General features: G+C 44.7%; 1 protein-coding gene across 2 annotated transcripts; it reads right to left on the minus strand.

The window, feature by feature from the left end:
* Window positions 1-915: 915 nt before the first annotated feature.
* On the minus strand, window positions 916-15,995 carry LOC137415220 (alpha-1,6-mannosyl-glycoprotein 2-beta-N-acetylglucosaminyltransferase). Of its 2 annotated transcripts, none has more exons than XM_068100804.2 (2): window positions 15,758-15,995; window positions 916-3,105 (listed from the first exon to the last, which is right to left on the minus strand). In XM_068100804.2, exon 2 carries the CDS (start codon window positions 3,052-3,054, stop codon window positions 1,750-1,752), a length of 1,305 nt encoding a protein of 434 aa, XP_067956905.1. In that variant the 5' UTR covers window positions 3,055-3,105; window positions 15,758-15,995; the 3' UTR covers window positions 916-1,749. The 2 variants fall into 2 exon arrangements, with proteins under 2 accessions (XP_067956905.1, XP_067956906.1); XM_068100805.2 differs by lacking the exon at window positions 15,758-15,995 and adding an exon at window positions 3,241-3,306.
* Window positions 15,996-19,128: the final 3,133 nt, after the last annotated feature.

Here is a 19,128-nt window from a genome sequence, read left to right on the forward strand (position 1 = left end):
AACACAACCCAGCAGCTTCTCCAAAGTTTAACTTACATTTCAATCTTGAAAAAACAAAAAGAAAGAAACAATTCTCAGGTGCTTCATTATGCTTTTCCACACAATTATTTTTGTCATTACAGTATCTTAAAAATTATACACTCTTGGAATCAAAGGCAAGATCAATGGATGAAATCAACAGGAAGTTGATCGAGGTAAGGTAACCACTGCTTGAAGCAAGGATAAGTTGGAGAAGTTGATGTTTCGGGTCTTAACTGTTCATCCAAGCAAAAAGTATTTTTGACCTTTTTTCTTTTTTTTTTTCTTATTATTTATTTATTTATTTTATGCTCCGCTGAAGGATTAACACCTAGGTGGTTAGCTTTTCCTTGCTTCCCACCGCGGTTAGCTTACCTCATGATTGACACTCGCCTTCACCAGCGAGACTAGTTATTCATTCTTCATAAAAGCAAGGTTTAAAATAAATATCTCGATCAATCCTGTGTTCTATTGTTAACTCTGAACGAACAATGCATTGTGCATATTCCTGATGTATTGTAATTGGAGCATGTCTTGCCTTTGATAAATTACAAAATGATGGCATCAAAACAAGAACCCCATAGGGATACATAATCATCAAAATTACTGCACTCGGCTATCGGAACATAGTTTGAAAGCTGTGTTTGGATGGATGATCAAGAAAATTCACCTATTACTTCACACAGAATTTGATCGTTTTAGTGTGGACTTTTTATTTTAAAATATATATATATTTATTATTATTTTAAGTTTTTTATATTAATTTTTAATTTTTTGCATGTTTCTTTGCTTCGATGCAACATGTTTTTGCATGTTTTTAAAAACTTTTTGCATTTATTTATTTTTAACCAATGAAATTCGTATTCATGGAAACACTTTCCACTGAAAAAAACATGCCACCGTACAACAAATTGCTTCATTAGAAATGTAGGGCTTATCAAAACCTGGATATGCAAAACAAGATAACATCCAAAAACTCATGGTTTGAAAGAAAAAAAAATAGAAGGAAAGCCATCAACGTTAGAAACATTTTCTTTTACAGAAAATATGAAGGGCAATGGATGCGATCAATGTCCACACGAGGCCATTTTGTTAAGAAAAAAATAAAAATAAAAATCAGGCAGGTATGAAATTAAAAATGTATGAGAACTTTGGGTTAAAAAACAACATTGGCCTTATTTTTTATGTTTTGAGAAAAGTACAGAAAATGGCTAAAGATGGCCAGAACATTTTAAAATCAAGAAAAGAAAATGTAGAAAACAAAGGAGGTACTAAAGCTTGAGTGACAACAATTTTATCAAATATGGGGCAACGAGCAGTGTGCACTAATGAAAGATAGTTGTGTGGCACCAGCGATGGGCCAATCCTGTCTTTGATGCAACAACCTTACAGGTGGTGGCCATCATTCGAGCTTTATTTTGACAAAAAGGTGAGTGCACAAGAAGCCAGTGGAAGGAGGGAATGGGGTTGGGGTGTGGTGAGAAGTGCTCCAAAAAATAAAACTGTATGGCGTGTCTGTTACTACTTCAGAGGGTCCATAGCGGCCTTGAACCAAAGTCAATAGATTGCCATGTTAATCCTACTCCAAGACAGTGCACTCATGATTCTGCCAACAAATATGGCACGGAAATAAAAAGGGTAGCAGAAAAGGAAATGAAAGAAGAGGCACCTCAAGGAGTGCCATCACCAAGTAAAGCGCAAATAAGTGACATCATCCATAAAATGTCCTTTTCAGTGTAAGTCTGGCATCCTGCGGCAGAGCTCATGGTCTCTGGGGTCTGCCCAGCCACCATTCACAGCAGGTGGGTGCACCGCAATGGGATAATGCACCTGAACCACACGCACAGTATCGGGGAAGAGGTATCGAGATGCGCCTGAACTCACCGCCTCCAGACGCTCACGTGCCCGAGCTGCATTGCAGACCTCGCCAGCAGGTGCCCCACAGTCAGCACTGTGAAGCACACGTGGTGCACGCAGCACCATGACGATTAACGGATGTGCGAGGCACGTTGCAGAAACCTGCTGGAAGCTCCAATCCCAGTTGTAATCATCATACGAGCAAAACTCTTGTGTGCAGGAACGTAGCAACTCATAAGCATGACGAGTTATTGCGAGGCCTGCTGCATGGCGAGAGCTTTGCCAGCTTGCTGTGTCCGCAGCATCCGCTGCACCGGCAAACAAGGCAGACGCTGGACCAGGACCATTTGTGCTGCTTTCACGAATACCCAGACAGAATACATCTGGAGCAGCAACTCCACTTTGCACCACTCTCATTAGATGCAGAGTCGGCAAAAAGTCTGGTAGTACTGCCTGGGCCTCGTCTAGGAAAAGCACAAGGCCATTATTTCCAGTATTGGCACGTAACCGTGACCACACAAAATTCAGGGTCCACCACCAGTGGTGTTTGGCCTGTGTAAAAGCTGCTTCACGATAATGGCCATGCCTATCTGGAAATTGGGCATTTATGCAGCGCATTTTCTGGGCATCTTCATGTGTTGCATCTCGTGGGCAGCCAGCAGGGTCAGGTCCTGGGAAGTCATTTGGGTACAGTTGTAGGCTAAATGGAAAGTATATCCTTATAAGTTGGCAGAAGTCTACAGAACGTGCAAGAGTATCCAGTTCAGCAGAGACACGATCATGGCTCAACACGAGTAGCACATCAGATATGCCGCGTGCACTGTGTAGAGATTCTATGGTGATGCGAAGCAGCTCTGGGCTAGAGCCAGTTGCAACCACAACAATAACACCATCATTTGGTCGTTGTGGAAAACGCTTCTCATTATATAGTGTCTGAGCTAGATTTGCTGTATAAACAAAGTGTTTAAGTTCTTCTGCAGAGTTGTTGGCACGGGAGATGTTTCTTGCAAGTCTTGAGCCACTAGCTTTCACCTTTCCTGCTAGATTGGTGAACAGGAAGCTGGGGTCTTGATAAGAGTGCAACGATCTTTCTCGAAGCACACTCCACGTAGCCACAGCAATAGCTGCAAACAGCAGCATAAGCAGCAGTACCTTGCGCTTATGAACACGACAGCGCATGCTGGTGAAAGAGCTGTTGGACTCAGTGTGCACAGCATATATTTAGAGGTCCTGCGGCAAACAATATTTCCATTAGATACACATACACTACCACATGACGCCAAATTATATAACCATTATTTGAAAACGATTTCCAACTTAACAATTTTGGGGGGGGGGGGGTTCCCCCTTCTTTCATTCACTCACCTGATATATTTATCAAGACCCAATCACGTATATCACCCGTAATTGGAGAGAATAACCAGAGTTCTCACCGAATCAATTAGCCTAGGTGGTGAGAATTTCCATAATTAACCCCCATGCTCTTTGTCAAGAAAGCTGTATAAAGCAACCAAGAAAAGTCACACAAGGTAAGTAAGCCATTTGCCATTTCAAACCCCACACTGGGTTCCTCTACAGCTGCAGACATTCACAAGTATCACATTAACTGCTTCGAAACATGAACTACTATTGGCATGGTATATGGTACATGCTTGGGAGCCTTGAACAACGTTTCTATCTAAGCTGTTACTGATGATTGGCCCATAAAGCGATGAAACCAGTCCCGCGGCTGAGAGGAGCGTGCAGCATTGGGATTCTCTTGTATTACTTGTTATTCTTATGTAATCTCATGTAATTCTTATGTAATCCAGGAAGAATTTTAGCATCGACCCACCCATTCGGAACCCTCAAGTGTGGGGGAGAGGGGAGGGGGATAACCAACAACAAAATTCATCGACCAAAGATGGACACCAAATTTTGTATCATTACAAGGAAAGGTGCATCGTAATCCTTTCTGAGTATACACAATTTTTGTTTTTTGACCAAAACAGTGTGTATATGTGTCGTTGGTTGTTGTTGTCTCCATTTTCGGGTTTTGGGAAGTGGAACGGAGTCCTCTCAGGACCCAAAGTATCCACCCCCTCTTCCGTAAGGGATCACAGTTCATGGACCAAGCTGTTCAACTTTTTTAGAGTTTTCTTTTCCAAAGGTTCTTTTCAGGAATTGTCACCGAACCCCGGATTGCCTCCAGTTGTAGTTCATTTGTGGTAATATTCCCGGGGATGGTTTTCAAATATCAGTGAGGTTCTTCTTCTTCATCGTTCCTGTTGCTGCAATTATCACTGTGACAATTTTGATGCTCTTCAGCTTCCAAGATCGCTTGATCTCATTTTTGAGGTCCTGGTTGGTATTTTGTCATTTTCTTGATTTCTGTGTCCTTTAGGCTAAAATCGCTGGGTACTGATATCTCAATCATCAATGCTGTATTTTCCTTTTTGTTCCTGAGTACAATGTCCGGACGCAATGCTTTGTTTTCGATGTTCACACTTGATGGAATCATCAGGTCATACGTGAGCACGACATCCTCATTTTCAATGATTGCCCTTGGTTCGCGTTTCCATGAGTTTTCTGGAACTGGGATGTTTACATTTTTGCAGATTTGCCAATGGATCACCTTGCGCACTTTGTTGTGCAGTTGTGTGTAAAGTTGTTCTGATAATAGTTTTTTGCATCCCAAGAGCAGGTGACTCGTACTTTCTGTTTCTGACTTGCAAAATCTACACTTGTCCGTCTGTCTCGGTCCTGCCATCTTTTAAAATCCATTGGTGTATTGTCCTTGATCTTGGGCATTTATTATGATTCGTTTGCCATCACAGTTGAGCTAACCTCTTCTTAGCCATTCCAATGAGCCTTATTTGTCTATCCCCACTCTGTCCAATTCTTTTTTGTGTTTTCCTGCTCTTTTGTCATTCTCCCAGTTGTTGGCATATATTTCTGGATATTTCCCTTTATATATATATTTTTGTCTTTTTTTGTAATTGTTGGGGAATGGAATTGTTGCTCTTTCATTTTCCTGTATGGCATCTTCTATTCGCACCTGTTTTTGGAAATTATTTGCAAGGTAAGTCAGGTTTATTGTGTTCATGGCTGTTTCCAAAAGTTCATATTAAAAATGCCAAACTGAACAGCTTCCTTCGGACACGGGTGTGATTTATATGTTGTCTGTCCATTTTAGGTAAGCATAAGTATTGGAACAAATGACTGACAGGTGTATCTTGTTGGATTGATTGTTCACACATAAAAGAGCTGTGAACGTCTCGTCCTCTTTTTTATAAATAGGTTTTATCTCGGTTTTATCCTCTGTTTTTGCCTTGGGAGTCTGTAGGCATAAACCAACATGAAGACCAAAGAACTGTCTTTGAAAGAAAAACAAGCAATTTGGAAGCTGAAAAAACCAGAATAATTCAATTAGAACCATAGCACAAACATTGGGGATAGCAAATACAATTTGGAATATCTTGAAAAAGAAAGAAACCACTAGTGTACTGAGCAATAGACAACGGCCAGGTCAGCAAGGAAAACAACTGCAGTTGATGACAGAAAAATTATCAGAGCTGTGAAGAAAAACCTTAAAACAACTGTCAGTGACATCACCAACAACCTCCAGAGTGCAGGGGTTGAAATTATCACAATCTACCATTCGTAGAGGACTTCGACAGCAGAATTACAATGACCAAGTTAATCTGCTCCAATACTTATGCTTACCTGGGGCAACTGAACATTAAAATTGCTATTGTTCTACAATGGTAAAACATATATCCATAGAAAAACCAAGAAAAAAAGCTGACCTTCTGTACTCTTGCTTCATATTCATCTTTTGATTTCAAATCCAAATTTCTTGAGTATATAGCAATAACAAATTTGACTTCAGTATTCCAATACTTATGGAGGGACTTTATAAGACTGCTTCAGTAGCATTAAACTTCCGGATTTTTTAAAACGATCTTTAACACGTTGATCGCCAGCTCTTACAATATACCCCACTCCCATTTGCAAGCCAAGCGAGCATGTGGATATCCTTTATTTTCAAATTTTACCCTTCTATTAGCAAATCTAAGTTAATTTCTTGTCCTTTGTTAGTGAAACCCCACGTTATGAGAAAATTATTAGCAGGAATGCAGTGGGACAAGATTTTCAATTCCGTATGCCAGGTACGAGCTATCTGCTAGGATTATGTTTAGCACTAAATTGAAGTTGGTGTTGCATCATTGAATGGAAGAAAGTGTGCTGAGTACCAAGTGTTTTTTCTTTTTTGCTACAACCCTTCAAAATGGCACGTATGAATGCAGATGAAGTGGAAAAACTTCTAATGGAGACTGATAATGATGATCATGATTATTACACAGATTTATGTTCATTAATCTTGCAGCAGATTGCTTATTACGTTATCTGGCACAGCAGCATGCTCTGTTTACAACACAATAGTGTTATCCTTTCTACGAAAATACTTGTGGTGGCAGAATCTGGAACACCTAGCACTACGAGTATACTCATAGTCAGCAGTCAATGTGTTAAAATAATTATTTTCTTAAAATTGAAGTATACACTTCAACAATGCTCAGGGTATTGTGTTCTATGAACTCTAGTTTTGCTCATGCCATTCCATCCTTCATAGTTTGCCATATAACAGTCAAAATAGCACTTTGGTGGCTGTAAAGCTCAGAATATAATTTGATAGCGGGTGTACTTTCAAAAGTTAGTGAATCTTAAAAAAAAAAAAAAAGAAGAAGAAGAAGAAGAGGCGGAAGCAGAAGAAGAAGAAGCAGAAGAGGAAGAAGAAGAAGAAGAAGGGGAAGCAGAAGAAAAATGAAGAAAAGCCAACTTGTTAAAACTTTTCTTGAATTTTGAACAATATCAAGAGAAGTCATGATGGCACTCGCATACAAGACCCAACTCGACGACGTAAATACCAAACTTGGCTGCGATGGCTAACCTATGGGACAAGCACAAAAAAGGATTCCTGGGAGATCCTGCCCTCTGTGAGGAGATAACCAGCATCACAAGTTGGGGTTTGCAGTTTTGACACGTGTGCCCATGTACCATGTACAAGAAACTGCTTCGGCAGAACCAACACACTGTAACACAATGCTCCCGGTGGGAGTGGGTATTACAAGTCATCCCACACTAAAATAGTCCAATTCTGGGGTACTTAACTGGTCCTCAAGGACAGCTTATTCTCTTGTGAAGACAATCCACTCTCTACGTACACAGTATTTCATATGACGATAGACTGCATATCTTTTGTGAATCAGCGGCATATTTTCCGATCGCAGATTCACTTCCAGGGTCGTCACCGCAGACAGCCAAGTCTCACAATTCTACACCTTCTCAGAATATTTCATTACATTTGTCAACACTCAAATCCTTCAATTTAGCAAATAATCTCGATTATTTAAATAAGTGCAAATCGACCCAAAGGTTTTAGTACAATCACGACAACAGCACACAACCGGGTAACACTACACTACAACAGCACACAACTGGGTAACACTACACTACAATAGCACACAACTGGTTAACACGACACGACAACAGCACACAACCGGGTAACAGTACACTACAACAGCACACAACCGGGTAACAGTACACTACAACAGCACACAACCGGGTAACGCTACACTACAACAGCACACAACCGGGTAACAGTACACTACAACAGCACACAACTGGGAAACAGTACACTACAACAGCACACAACCGGGTAACAGTACACTACAACAGCACACAACTGGGAAACAGTACACTACAACAGTACACAACTGGGTAACACTACACTACAACAGCACACAACTGGGTAACACTACACTACAACAGCACACAACCGGGTAACACTACACTACAACAGCACACAACCAGGTAACACTACACTACAATAGCACACAACTGGTTAACACGACACTACAACAGCACACAACCGGGTAACAGTACACTACAACAGCACACAACCGGGTAACACTACACTACAACAGCACACAACCAGGTAACACTACACTACAATAGCACACAACTGGTTAACACGACACGACAACAGCACACAACCGGGTAACAGTACACTACAACAGCACACAACCGGGTAACAGTACACTACAACAGCACACAACCGGGTAACACTACACTACAACAGCACACAACCGGGTAACAGTACACTACAACAGCACACAACTGGGAAACAGTACACTACAACAGCACACAACTGGGTAACACTACACTACAACAGCACACAACTGGGTAACACTACACTACAACAGAACACAACCGGGTAACACTACACTACAACAGCACACAACCGGTTAACACGACACTACAATAGCACACAACTGGTTAACACGACACTACAACAGCACACAACCGGGTAACAGTACACTACAACAGCACACAACCGGGTAACACTACACTACAACAGCACACAACCAGGTAACACTACACTACAATAGCACACAACTGGTTAACACGACACGACAACAGCACAAAACCGGGTAACAGTACACTACAACAGCACACAACCGGGTAACAGTACACTACAATAGCACACAACCGGGTAACACTACACTACAATAGCACACAACTGGGTAACAGTACACTACAACAGCACACAACTGGTGACACTACACTACAATAGCACACAACCGGGTAACAGTACACTACAACAGCACACAGCCGGGTAACAGCACACTACAACAGCACACAACAGGGTAACAGTACACTACAACAGCACACAACTGGGTAACACTACACTACAATAGCACATAACTGGGTAACACTACACTACAACAGCACACAACTGGGTAACAGTACACTACAACAGCACACAGCTGGGTAACAGTACACTACAACAGCACACAACTGGGTAACAGTACACTAAAACAGCACACAACTGGGTAACACTACACTACAATAGCACACAACCGGGTAACACTACACTACAACAGCACACAACCGGGTAACAGTACACTACAACAGCACACAACTGGGTAACACTACACTACAACAGCACACAACCGGGTAACAGTACACTACAACAGCACACAACTGGGAAACAGTACACTACAACAGCACACAACTGGGAAACAGTACACTACAACAGCACACAACTGGGTAACACTACACTACAACAGCACACAACCGGGTAACAGTACACTACAACAGCACACAACCGGGTAACACTACACTACAACAGCACACAACCAGGTAACACTACACTACAATAGCACACAACTGGTTAACACGACACGACAACAGCACACAACCGGGTAACAGTACACTACAACAGCACACAACTGGGTAACAGTACACTACAACAGCACACAACTGGGTAACACTACACTACAATAGCACACAACCGGGTAACACTACACTAAAATAGCACACAACTGGGTAACACTACACTACAATAGCACACAACCGGGTAACACTACACTACAATAGCACACAACTGGGTAACAGTACACTACAACAGCACACAACCGGTAACACTACACTACAATAGCACACAACCGGGTAACAGTACACTACAACAGCACACAGCCGGGTAACAGCACACTACAACAGCACACAACTGGGTAACACTACACTACAATAGCACATAACTGGGTAACACTACACTACAACAGCACACAACTGGGTAACAGTACACTACAACAGCACACAGCTGGGTAACAGTACACTACAACAGCACACAACTAGGTAACAGTACACTAAAACAGCACACAACTGGGTAACACTACACTACAATAGCACACAACCGGGTAACACTACACTACAACAGCACACAGTGGGTAACACAACACAACAACAGCACACAGCGGGTAACACTACACCACAACAGCACACACCCGGGTAACACGACACTACAACAGCACACAACCGGGTAACACGTCACGACAAGAGCACACAGCCGGGTAAAACTACACAACAACAGCACACAGCGGGTAACACTACACCACAACAGCACACAGCTGGGTAGCACTACACTACAAGAGCACACAGCGGGTAACACTACACCACAAGAGCACACAGCAGGTAACACTACACTACAAGAGCACACAGCAGGTAACACGACACTACAAGATCACACAGCGGGTAACACTACACTACAATAGCACACAGCAGGTAACACTACACTACAAGAGCACACAGCAGGTAACACTACACGACAACAGCACACAGCGGGTAACACTACACTACAACAGCACACAGCGGGTAACACTACACTACAACAGCACACAGTGGGTAACACTACACTACAACAGCACACAGCGGGTAACACTACACTACAACAGCACACAGCAGGTAACACTACACTACAAGAGCACACAGCGGGTAACACTACACTACAAGAGCACACAGCGGGTAACACTACACTACAACAGCACACAGCGGGTAACACTACACTACAACAGCACACAGCCGGGTAACACTACACTAAAGCAGCACACACCCGGGTAAAACTACACTACAACAGCACACAGCCGAGTAAAACTACACTACAGCAGCACACAGCGGGTCACACTACACTACAACAGCACGCAGCGGGTAACACTACACTACAACAGCACACAGCGGGTAACATAACACTACAACAGCACACAGCCGAGTAAAACTACACTACAACAGCACACACCCGGGTAAAACTACACTACAGCAGCACACCCCCGGGTAAAACTACACTACAGCAGCACACAGCCGGGTAACACTACACTAAAGCAGCACACACCCGGGTAAAACTACACTACAACAGCACACAGCCGAGTAAAACTACACTACAACAGCACACAGCGGGTAACACTACACGACAACAGCACACAGCGGGTAAAACTACAATACAACAGCACACAGCCGGGTAAAACTACAATACAACAGCACACAGCCGGGTAAAACTACAATACAACAGCACACAACCGGGTAAAACTACAATACAACAGCACACAACCGGGTAAAACTTCACAACAGCACACAGCCGGGTAAAACTACACTACAACAGCACACAGCGGGTAAAACGTCACCACAACAGCACACAGCGGGTAAAACTTCACCACAACAGCACACAGCCGGGTAAAAACTACACTACAAGAGCACATAGCCGGGTAACACTACACTACAACAGCACACAGCCGGGTAACACTACACTACAACAGCACACAGCCGGGTAAAACTACACTACAACAGCACACAGCCGGGTAAAACTACACTACAACAGCACGCAGCCGGGTAAAACTACACTACAACAGCACGCAGCCGGGTAAAACTACACTGCAACAGTACACAGCCGGGTAAAACTACACTGCAACAGAACACAGCCGGGTAAAACTACACAACAGCACACAGCCGGGAAACACTACACAACAGCACACAGCCGGGTAACACTACACTACAACAGCACACAACCGGGTAACAGTACACAACAGCACACAACCAGGTAACACTACACCACAACAGCACACAACCGGGTAACAGCACACTACAACAGCACACAGCCGGGTAGCAGTACACTGTAAGGGCACACAGCGGGTAACTCTACACGGCAACAGCAAACAGCCGGGTAACAGTACACTGCAACAGCACACAGCCGGGTAACAGTACACTACAACAGCACACAACCAGGTAACACGACACTACAACAGCACACAGCCGGGTGACAGTACACTACAACAGCACACAGCCGGGTAATAGTACACTACAACAGCACACAACCAGGTAACCCGACACTATAACAGCACACAGCCGGGTAACACTACACTACAACAGCACACAACCGGGTAACACTACAACAGCACACAACCGGGTAACAGTACACTACAACAGCGCACAGCCGGGTAACAGTACACTACAACAGCACACAACCGGGTAACACTACACTACAACGGCACACAGCCGGGTAACACTACACTACAACAGCACACAACCGGGTAACACTACACGACAACAGCACACAACTGGGAAACAGTACACTACAACAGCACACAACTGGGTGACACTACACTACAATAGCACACAACCGGGTAACACTACACTACAACAGCACACAACCGGGTAACAGTACACTACAACAGCACACAGCCGGGTAACACGACACTACAACAGCACACAACCGGGTAACACGACACGACAAGAGCACACAGCTGGGTAAAACTACACAAGAGCACGCAGTGGGTAACACAACACAACAACAGCACACAGCGGGTAACACTACACCACAACAGCAAACAGCCGGGTAACACTACACTACTAGAGCACACGGCGGGTAACACTACACTACAACAGCACACAGTGGATAACACTACACTACAACAGCACACAGCGGGTAACTACAAAACAACAGCACACAGCGGGTAACACTACACTACAACAGCACACAGCGGGTAACACGACACTACAACAGCAAACAGCGGGTAACACCACACTACAACAGCACACAGCCGAGTAAAACTACACAACAGCACACAGCCGAGTAAAACTACACTACAACAGCACACACCCGGGTAAAACTACACTACAACAGCACACACCCGGGTAAAACTATACTACAGCAGCACACCCCCGGGTAAAACTACACTACAACAGCACACAGCTGAGTAAAACTACACTACAACAGCACACAGCGGGTAACACTACACTACAACAGCACACAGCAGGTAACACCACACCACAACAGCACACAGCCGGGTAAAACTTCACCACAACAGCACACAGCCGGGTAACACTACACTACAACAGCACACAGCCGGGTAAAACTACACTACAAGAGCACACAGCCGGGTAACACTACACTACAACAGCACACAGCCAGGTAACACTACACTACAACAGCACACAGCCGGGTAAAACTACACTACAATAGCACACAACTGGTTAACACGACACGACAACAGCACACAACCGGGTAACAGTACACTACAACAGTACACAGCCGGGTAAAACTACACTGCAACAGTACACAGCCGGGTAAAACTACACTACAACAGCACGCAACCGGGTAACACTACACTACAATAGCACACAACTGGGTAACAGTACATTACAACAGCACACAACCGGTAACACTACACTACAACAGCACACAGCCAGGTAACAGGACACTAAGGCCACGCAGCGGGTAACTCCACATGACAACAGCACACAATCGGGTAACAGTACACTACAACAGCACACAGCCGGGTAACAGTACACTACAACAGCACACAGCCAGGTAACAGTACACTACAACAGCACACAGCCGGGTAACAGTACACTACAACAGCACACAACCAGGTAACACTACACGATAACAGCACACAGCCGGGTAACACTACACTACAACAGCACACAACCGGGTAACACTACACTACAACAGCACACAACCGGGTAACAATACACTACAACAACACACAACTGGGTAACAGTACACTACAATAGCACACAACCGGGTAACAGTACACTACAACAGCACACAACCGGGTAACAGCACACTACAACAGCGCACAGCCGGGAAACAGTACACTACAACAGCGCACAGCCGGGTAACAGTACACTACAACAGCACACAACCGGGTAACACTACACTATAACAGCACACAGCCGGGTTACACTACACTACAACAGCACACAACCGGGTAACAGTACACTACAACAGCACACAACTGGGTAGCACTACACTACAATAGCACACAACCAGGTAACACTACACTACAACAGCACACAACCGGGTAACAGTACACTACAACAGCACACAACCAGTAACACTACACTACAACAGCACACAGCCGGGTAACAGTAAACTACAACAGCACACAGCTGGGTAACAGTACACGACAACAGCACACAGCCGGGTAACACTACACTACAACAGCACACAACCGGGTAACACTACACTACAACAGCACACAACCAGGTGACAGTACACGACAACAGCACACAACTGGGTAACACTACACTACAATAGCACACAACCGGGTAACACTACACTACAACAGCACACAACTGGGTAACAGTACACTACAACAGCACACAACCGGTAACACTACACTACAACAGCACACAGCCGGTAACACTACACTACAACAGCACACAGCCAGGTAACAGTAAACTACAACAGCACACAGCTGGGTAACACAACACAACAACAGCACACAGCAGGTAACACTACACCACAACAGCACACAGCTGGGTAACACTACACTACAGCAGCACACACCTGGGTAACACTACACTACAACAGCACACAGCCGGGTAACATTACACTACAACAGCATGCAACCGAGTAACACGACACAGCAAGAGCACACAGCCGGGTAACACGACACTACAACAGCATGCAACCAAGTAACACTACACAGCAAAAGCACGCAGCAGGTAACACTACACAACAATAGCACACAGCCGGATAACAACACACTGTAAAAGTACGCAGCCGGATAACACTCCACTGTAAGAGCACACAACCGGGTAACACTACATTGTAAGAGCACACAACCGGGTAACTACACTAAGAGCACACAACCGGGTAACACTACACTGTAAGAGCACGCAGCCGGGTAACACTACACTGTAAGAGCATACAGCCGGGTAACACTATACTGTAAGAGCACACAGCCAGGTAACACTACACTGTAAGAGCACACAGCCGGGTAACACTACACTGTAAGAGCACACAGCCAGGTAACACTACACTGTAAGAGCACACAGCGGGGTAACACTACACTGTAAGAGCACACAGCCGGGTAACACTACACTGTAAGAGCACACAGCGGGGTAACCCTACACTGTAAGAGCACACAGCCAGGTAACACTACACTGTAAGAGCACACAGCCAGGTAACACTACACTGTAAGAGCACACAGCAGGGTAACACTACACTGTAAGAGCACACAGCCGGGTAACACTACACTGTAAGAGCACACAGCTAGGTAACACTACACTGTAAGAGCACACAGCCGGGTAACACTACATTGTGAGAGCACACAGCCGGGTAACACTGCACTGTGAGAGCACACAGCAGGGTAACACTACACTGTAAGAGCACACAGCCGGGTAACACTACACTGTAAGAGCACACAGCTAGGTAACACTACACTGTAAGAGCACACCGTCGGGTAACACTACATTGTAAGAGCACGCAGCCGGGTAACACTACACTGTAGGAGCACACAGCCGGGTAACACTACACTGTAAGAGCACACAGCCGGGTAACACTACACTGTAAGAGCACACAGCCGGGTAACACTACATACACTAAGAGCACACAGCCGAGTAACACTACATTGTGAGAGTACACAGCCAGGTAACACTACACTGTAGGAGCACACAGCCGGGTAACACTACATTGTGAGAGCACACAGCCAGGTAACACTACACTGTAGGAGCACACAGCCGGGTAACACTACATTGTGAGAGCACACAGCCGGGTAACACTACACTGTGAGAGCACACCGTCGGGTAACACTACATTGTAAGAGCACGCAGCCGGGTAACACTACAATGCAAGTGCACACAGCTGGGTAACGCTACAAATACAATGCAAGAGCATACACTATACAGCTGGGTAACACTACACTTTAAGTGTAAGAGCACACAGCCGGGTAACACTACACTCACTGTAAGCGCACATAGCCCGGTAACACTACAAGGGTTGAAAATCGCGTACAAGTCAATCTCCTAATTGCGGTGGTGTAGTGGAGCCATGCAGCTTGGCAGACCGAGATCAAGATATGGGAACCAAGGAACCCACCCACGACTTAAATGTCACTACAAGCCAGGAGAACCCCAGCGGCACCAGAAACCACCACCTCCACCACCACCACCACCACCTCCACCTCCTCCACCTCCTCCTCCTCCACAGTAAAGTTCCTTTTGCCTCAAACAACCTGTTTTTCTTGATTATTTGTTAACAATGGCCATGTCTACTTACCATTTACCCTTCGTACCATCAGACCGATCACGATGACCATGCCTGCTTCAGAAACACTCGGATCGGGCGCCATCAGAGCTAAAGAAAAAAACAAAAAACAACAACAACAACAGACAACGCGAAACGAAATAAAGAGAGGAAAGTGATTATTAAAGACACGAAACTGGGGGGGGGGAAGGATGAGGAATTCTGGTCCAACTCGAGGCGTTCGTTGCCTCTTCCGAGGTGCAGGGCGCAGGGCGTGGCTAACAAGTGGCTGGGTGTCGGTCGCAGGGCGTGGCTAACAGGTGGCTGGGTGTCGATCGCAGGACGTAGCTAACCATTGGCTGTGTGCAGGTCGCAAGGCGTGGCTAACCAATGGCTGGGTGCAGGAGGAAAGGCGTGGCTATTGGCTGGGTGCGGCGCCGTTCTGCTTCCCCATTGGTTGTGCGATTGACTTTTTTAAAAATCGTGTGAAAAAACATTCCAATATTTTTGAGGACGTAGTATGTACATGGCCCATAATAACTAGAAAAAAACACAGGTGGGCCGGAGACCAAACCTGTAGTCCCCTCCAGTGAAAATAAACGAGTAGCTTCTTGCCCCGGCTTTTTTTTAAAAAAAATTTTAAGGATGCCTTACTATTTGATATTTTTTTTCCAAGATGGCCGCTACATGGTGAAGTCTACTCGACCAAAGACGAGCACTACCCTACCACCAACAGACCTTCCATGTACCATTAAAATGACGTTGGTCATATACCCGATCCGATACATCAACATCTACTGCAGCATTAGTACTGTCTGCTGAACTGTGCGATTGTACGTACTGAACCGGTACTAGATCTTTGCAGACTCGCACTACTGTTGACCTAAGCTGGCTGGTAGTTCATATCGTCGATGGGCGATCCGTGGTGGAACGAGAATGGGTTCCGTCGAACACCGTACGAGCGTACCATGGCTTCAAAACCTGCCAGTCTTGTGGGTGCATATACAATTGAAGACTATTTTTAAGACCTAGGTCGACTGTACTTCGTCAGCTGCTCAATTAAAGCTACCGAGAAAGTTTGCTCTTGAGATCGATAACGCGCACACCATTACTAGAGATTGCTAACTTAACTGTACACGTGTCGTACATGCACTAGTGTCGAAAATCGCAATCGCTGAGCGTGCAGTGTGGTGTGAGGAGGCGTACTAACAGACGAGATTGATTTCATTTGCGTGAGTGCTAGGCCTACAAGGACCTCAAAATAATTATTTAAAAACAAAACTATACATATATATATATATATATCTACATACACATATATATATACTATTACGTGCTCCTCCCCGACCCCCTGGTCACGGTGTACCTCCGAGCCCCGAGAGGGGTCACGGCAGAAAAATGTGTTATTCTGTATGTCAAAGATCAATGGAGAAGCCACCCCAATTGTTACTCACAAACAAATATTGTATTAAGATCACACAAGAATAACAGTACAACAATAATAGTATTCAATAGTACAATCAATATGTCCTATGATGGTACCATCAGTTTTGTAATATATAACTCACTGTGCTCCAAGTGAGTGAAACAAAAGAACATTCCCCAATGTCACTATAGCTCAAAGTTGATCCCCTCCAGTGATCATTAGAGCGAAGTCGAATCGAAACCCGAACCCCGTTCAGATGACGGGCCTGGTCACACCGCCAAAACAGCAGAAATGCGTATGCGGCCGAAGCGGCGCAAAGAGTCACGTGGTCCAAAACTGCGTAAAGCAAACTCAAGGGGAATGGGAAATCCAAAGGCGCCCTCCAGTTCTGAACTTTCACGGCTCAGTCGGCGAACCGCAAATTAATCTTCCAAAAGCCACGGTGCACACACACACCTCAGATACGTCTGAAAGCGGTGGAAATGGCTGACGAAGCAAATAGCTTGCTTGACGCGCGAAGCGCACGAATCAAAATGGCCGACGGCTCGTTCTCGACTCGCGACGACCCGGCGATGATTCTTCAGAATCCCAACGCCAAACCTGACACCCAGGTTGATCAGTCACAGCGATAACCCCTATCGCAGGAATTCCTATCCAGGAAATTCAAAGTTCACTCGTGACTCTTGCTCGACAACGTTCGATCCAGAACGCAAAGCAACCAGCTTCTTGTCCGACTTTTTTTCCTTTTTTTCTCTCACCTCCTCTTCTTCTTCATCTTCCGGTACCCGATCCGGTTTCCTGTTTCATTTAACATTAACCTTTTTACCTTTTGACAATAATAATGGCTATTTCCCTCAAACAATAATAATAATAATACATAGAACCAGAAATGTTTCAAGTGGATGAAAACCACAACACTGGAAGTGACGAATCCGTAACAATACACACAGTCGTGGCCAAAAATATTGGCACCCTTGCACTTTTTTCAAATAATGCACCATTTCTTCCAGAAAATTGTTGAAATTAAAAAATATTTTGGTATTCACATATGTATTTCTTTGCTTTGCAGTCGAACAAAACAAAAAAAGCTGAAAAAATTACCAATTCTTAGCTTATTCCATACAGAAATCCTAAAATGGCCCGGACAATATTATTGGCACCTTTTAGAAGTTGTTAGAAATAATTAGATTTCAAGCAGGTGATTCTCCTTTACTTTGGAATTGAACTCACCTGTGGTGAGTTGCAGGTGCCTGCAATATAAAAATCACTCATTCAACCAGTTTGAATGGAGAAAAGGAGTCATTCTGCTGTTTTGTGTCACTGTGTGTACCACAATGAGCATGGAGAAAAGAAAGAAAGAAAACCAGAGAATTGTCTGAGGTCAGACACAAGAATGTAGCCAAGCATGTACAAGCTCAAGGCTACAAGTCCATCTCCAGAGACCTTGATGTTCCTGTGTCCACCGTACGCAATGTTAACAGGAAGTTTAAGGCACATGACACTGCAGCCAATCTCCATGGACGTGGCCGCAAGACAAGACTTGATCGAAGATTTCAGTGAAGGATTGCTCAAATGGTGGAGAAAGCACCTCGATCACCTGCCAAACAGATTCAAGCTGACCTTCCGACACAAGGTACGACAGTTTCAACTCGCGCCATCCGTCGCCAACTCAATGAAAGGGGGTTCTATGGTAAGAGACCCAGGAGGACCCCACTGCTGAGAGAGAGACATAAGAAAGCCCGACTGGAATTTTTCAAAACACAACTGCACAAGCCAAAATCCTTCTGGGAGAATGTCCTGTGGACAGATGAGACCAAATTGGAGTTTTTTTGGGAAAGCACATGATCTCCAAGTTTACAGAAAACAAAATGAAGCCTTCAAAGAAAAGAACACGTTCCCTGCAGTCAAACATGGAGGAGGTTCAGTGATGTTTTGGTGTTGCTATGCTGCCTCTGGCACTGGGTGCCTTGGATGTGTG

This window comes from Myxine glutinosa, chromosome 9 (assembly GCF_964187855.1).
Source record: "Myxine glutinosa chromosome 9, kmMyxGlut1.1, whole genome shotgun sequence".
NCBI lineage: Eukaryota > Metazoa > Chordata > Myxini > Myxiniformes > Myxinidae > Myxine > Myxine glutinosa.

What these genes read in the sequence shown, in the direction of transcription:
- LOC137415220 (XM_068100804.2), bottom strand. Translation starts at nt 3,054, where the DNA reads ATGCGCTGTCGTGTTCATAAGCGCAAGGTACTGCTGCTTATGCTGCTG.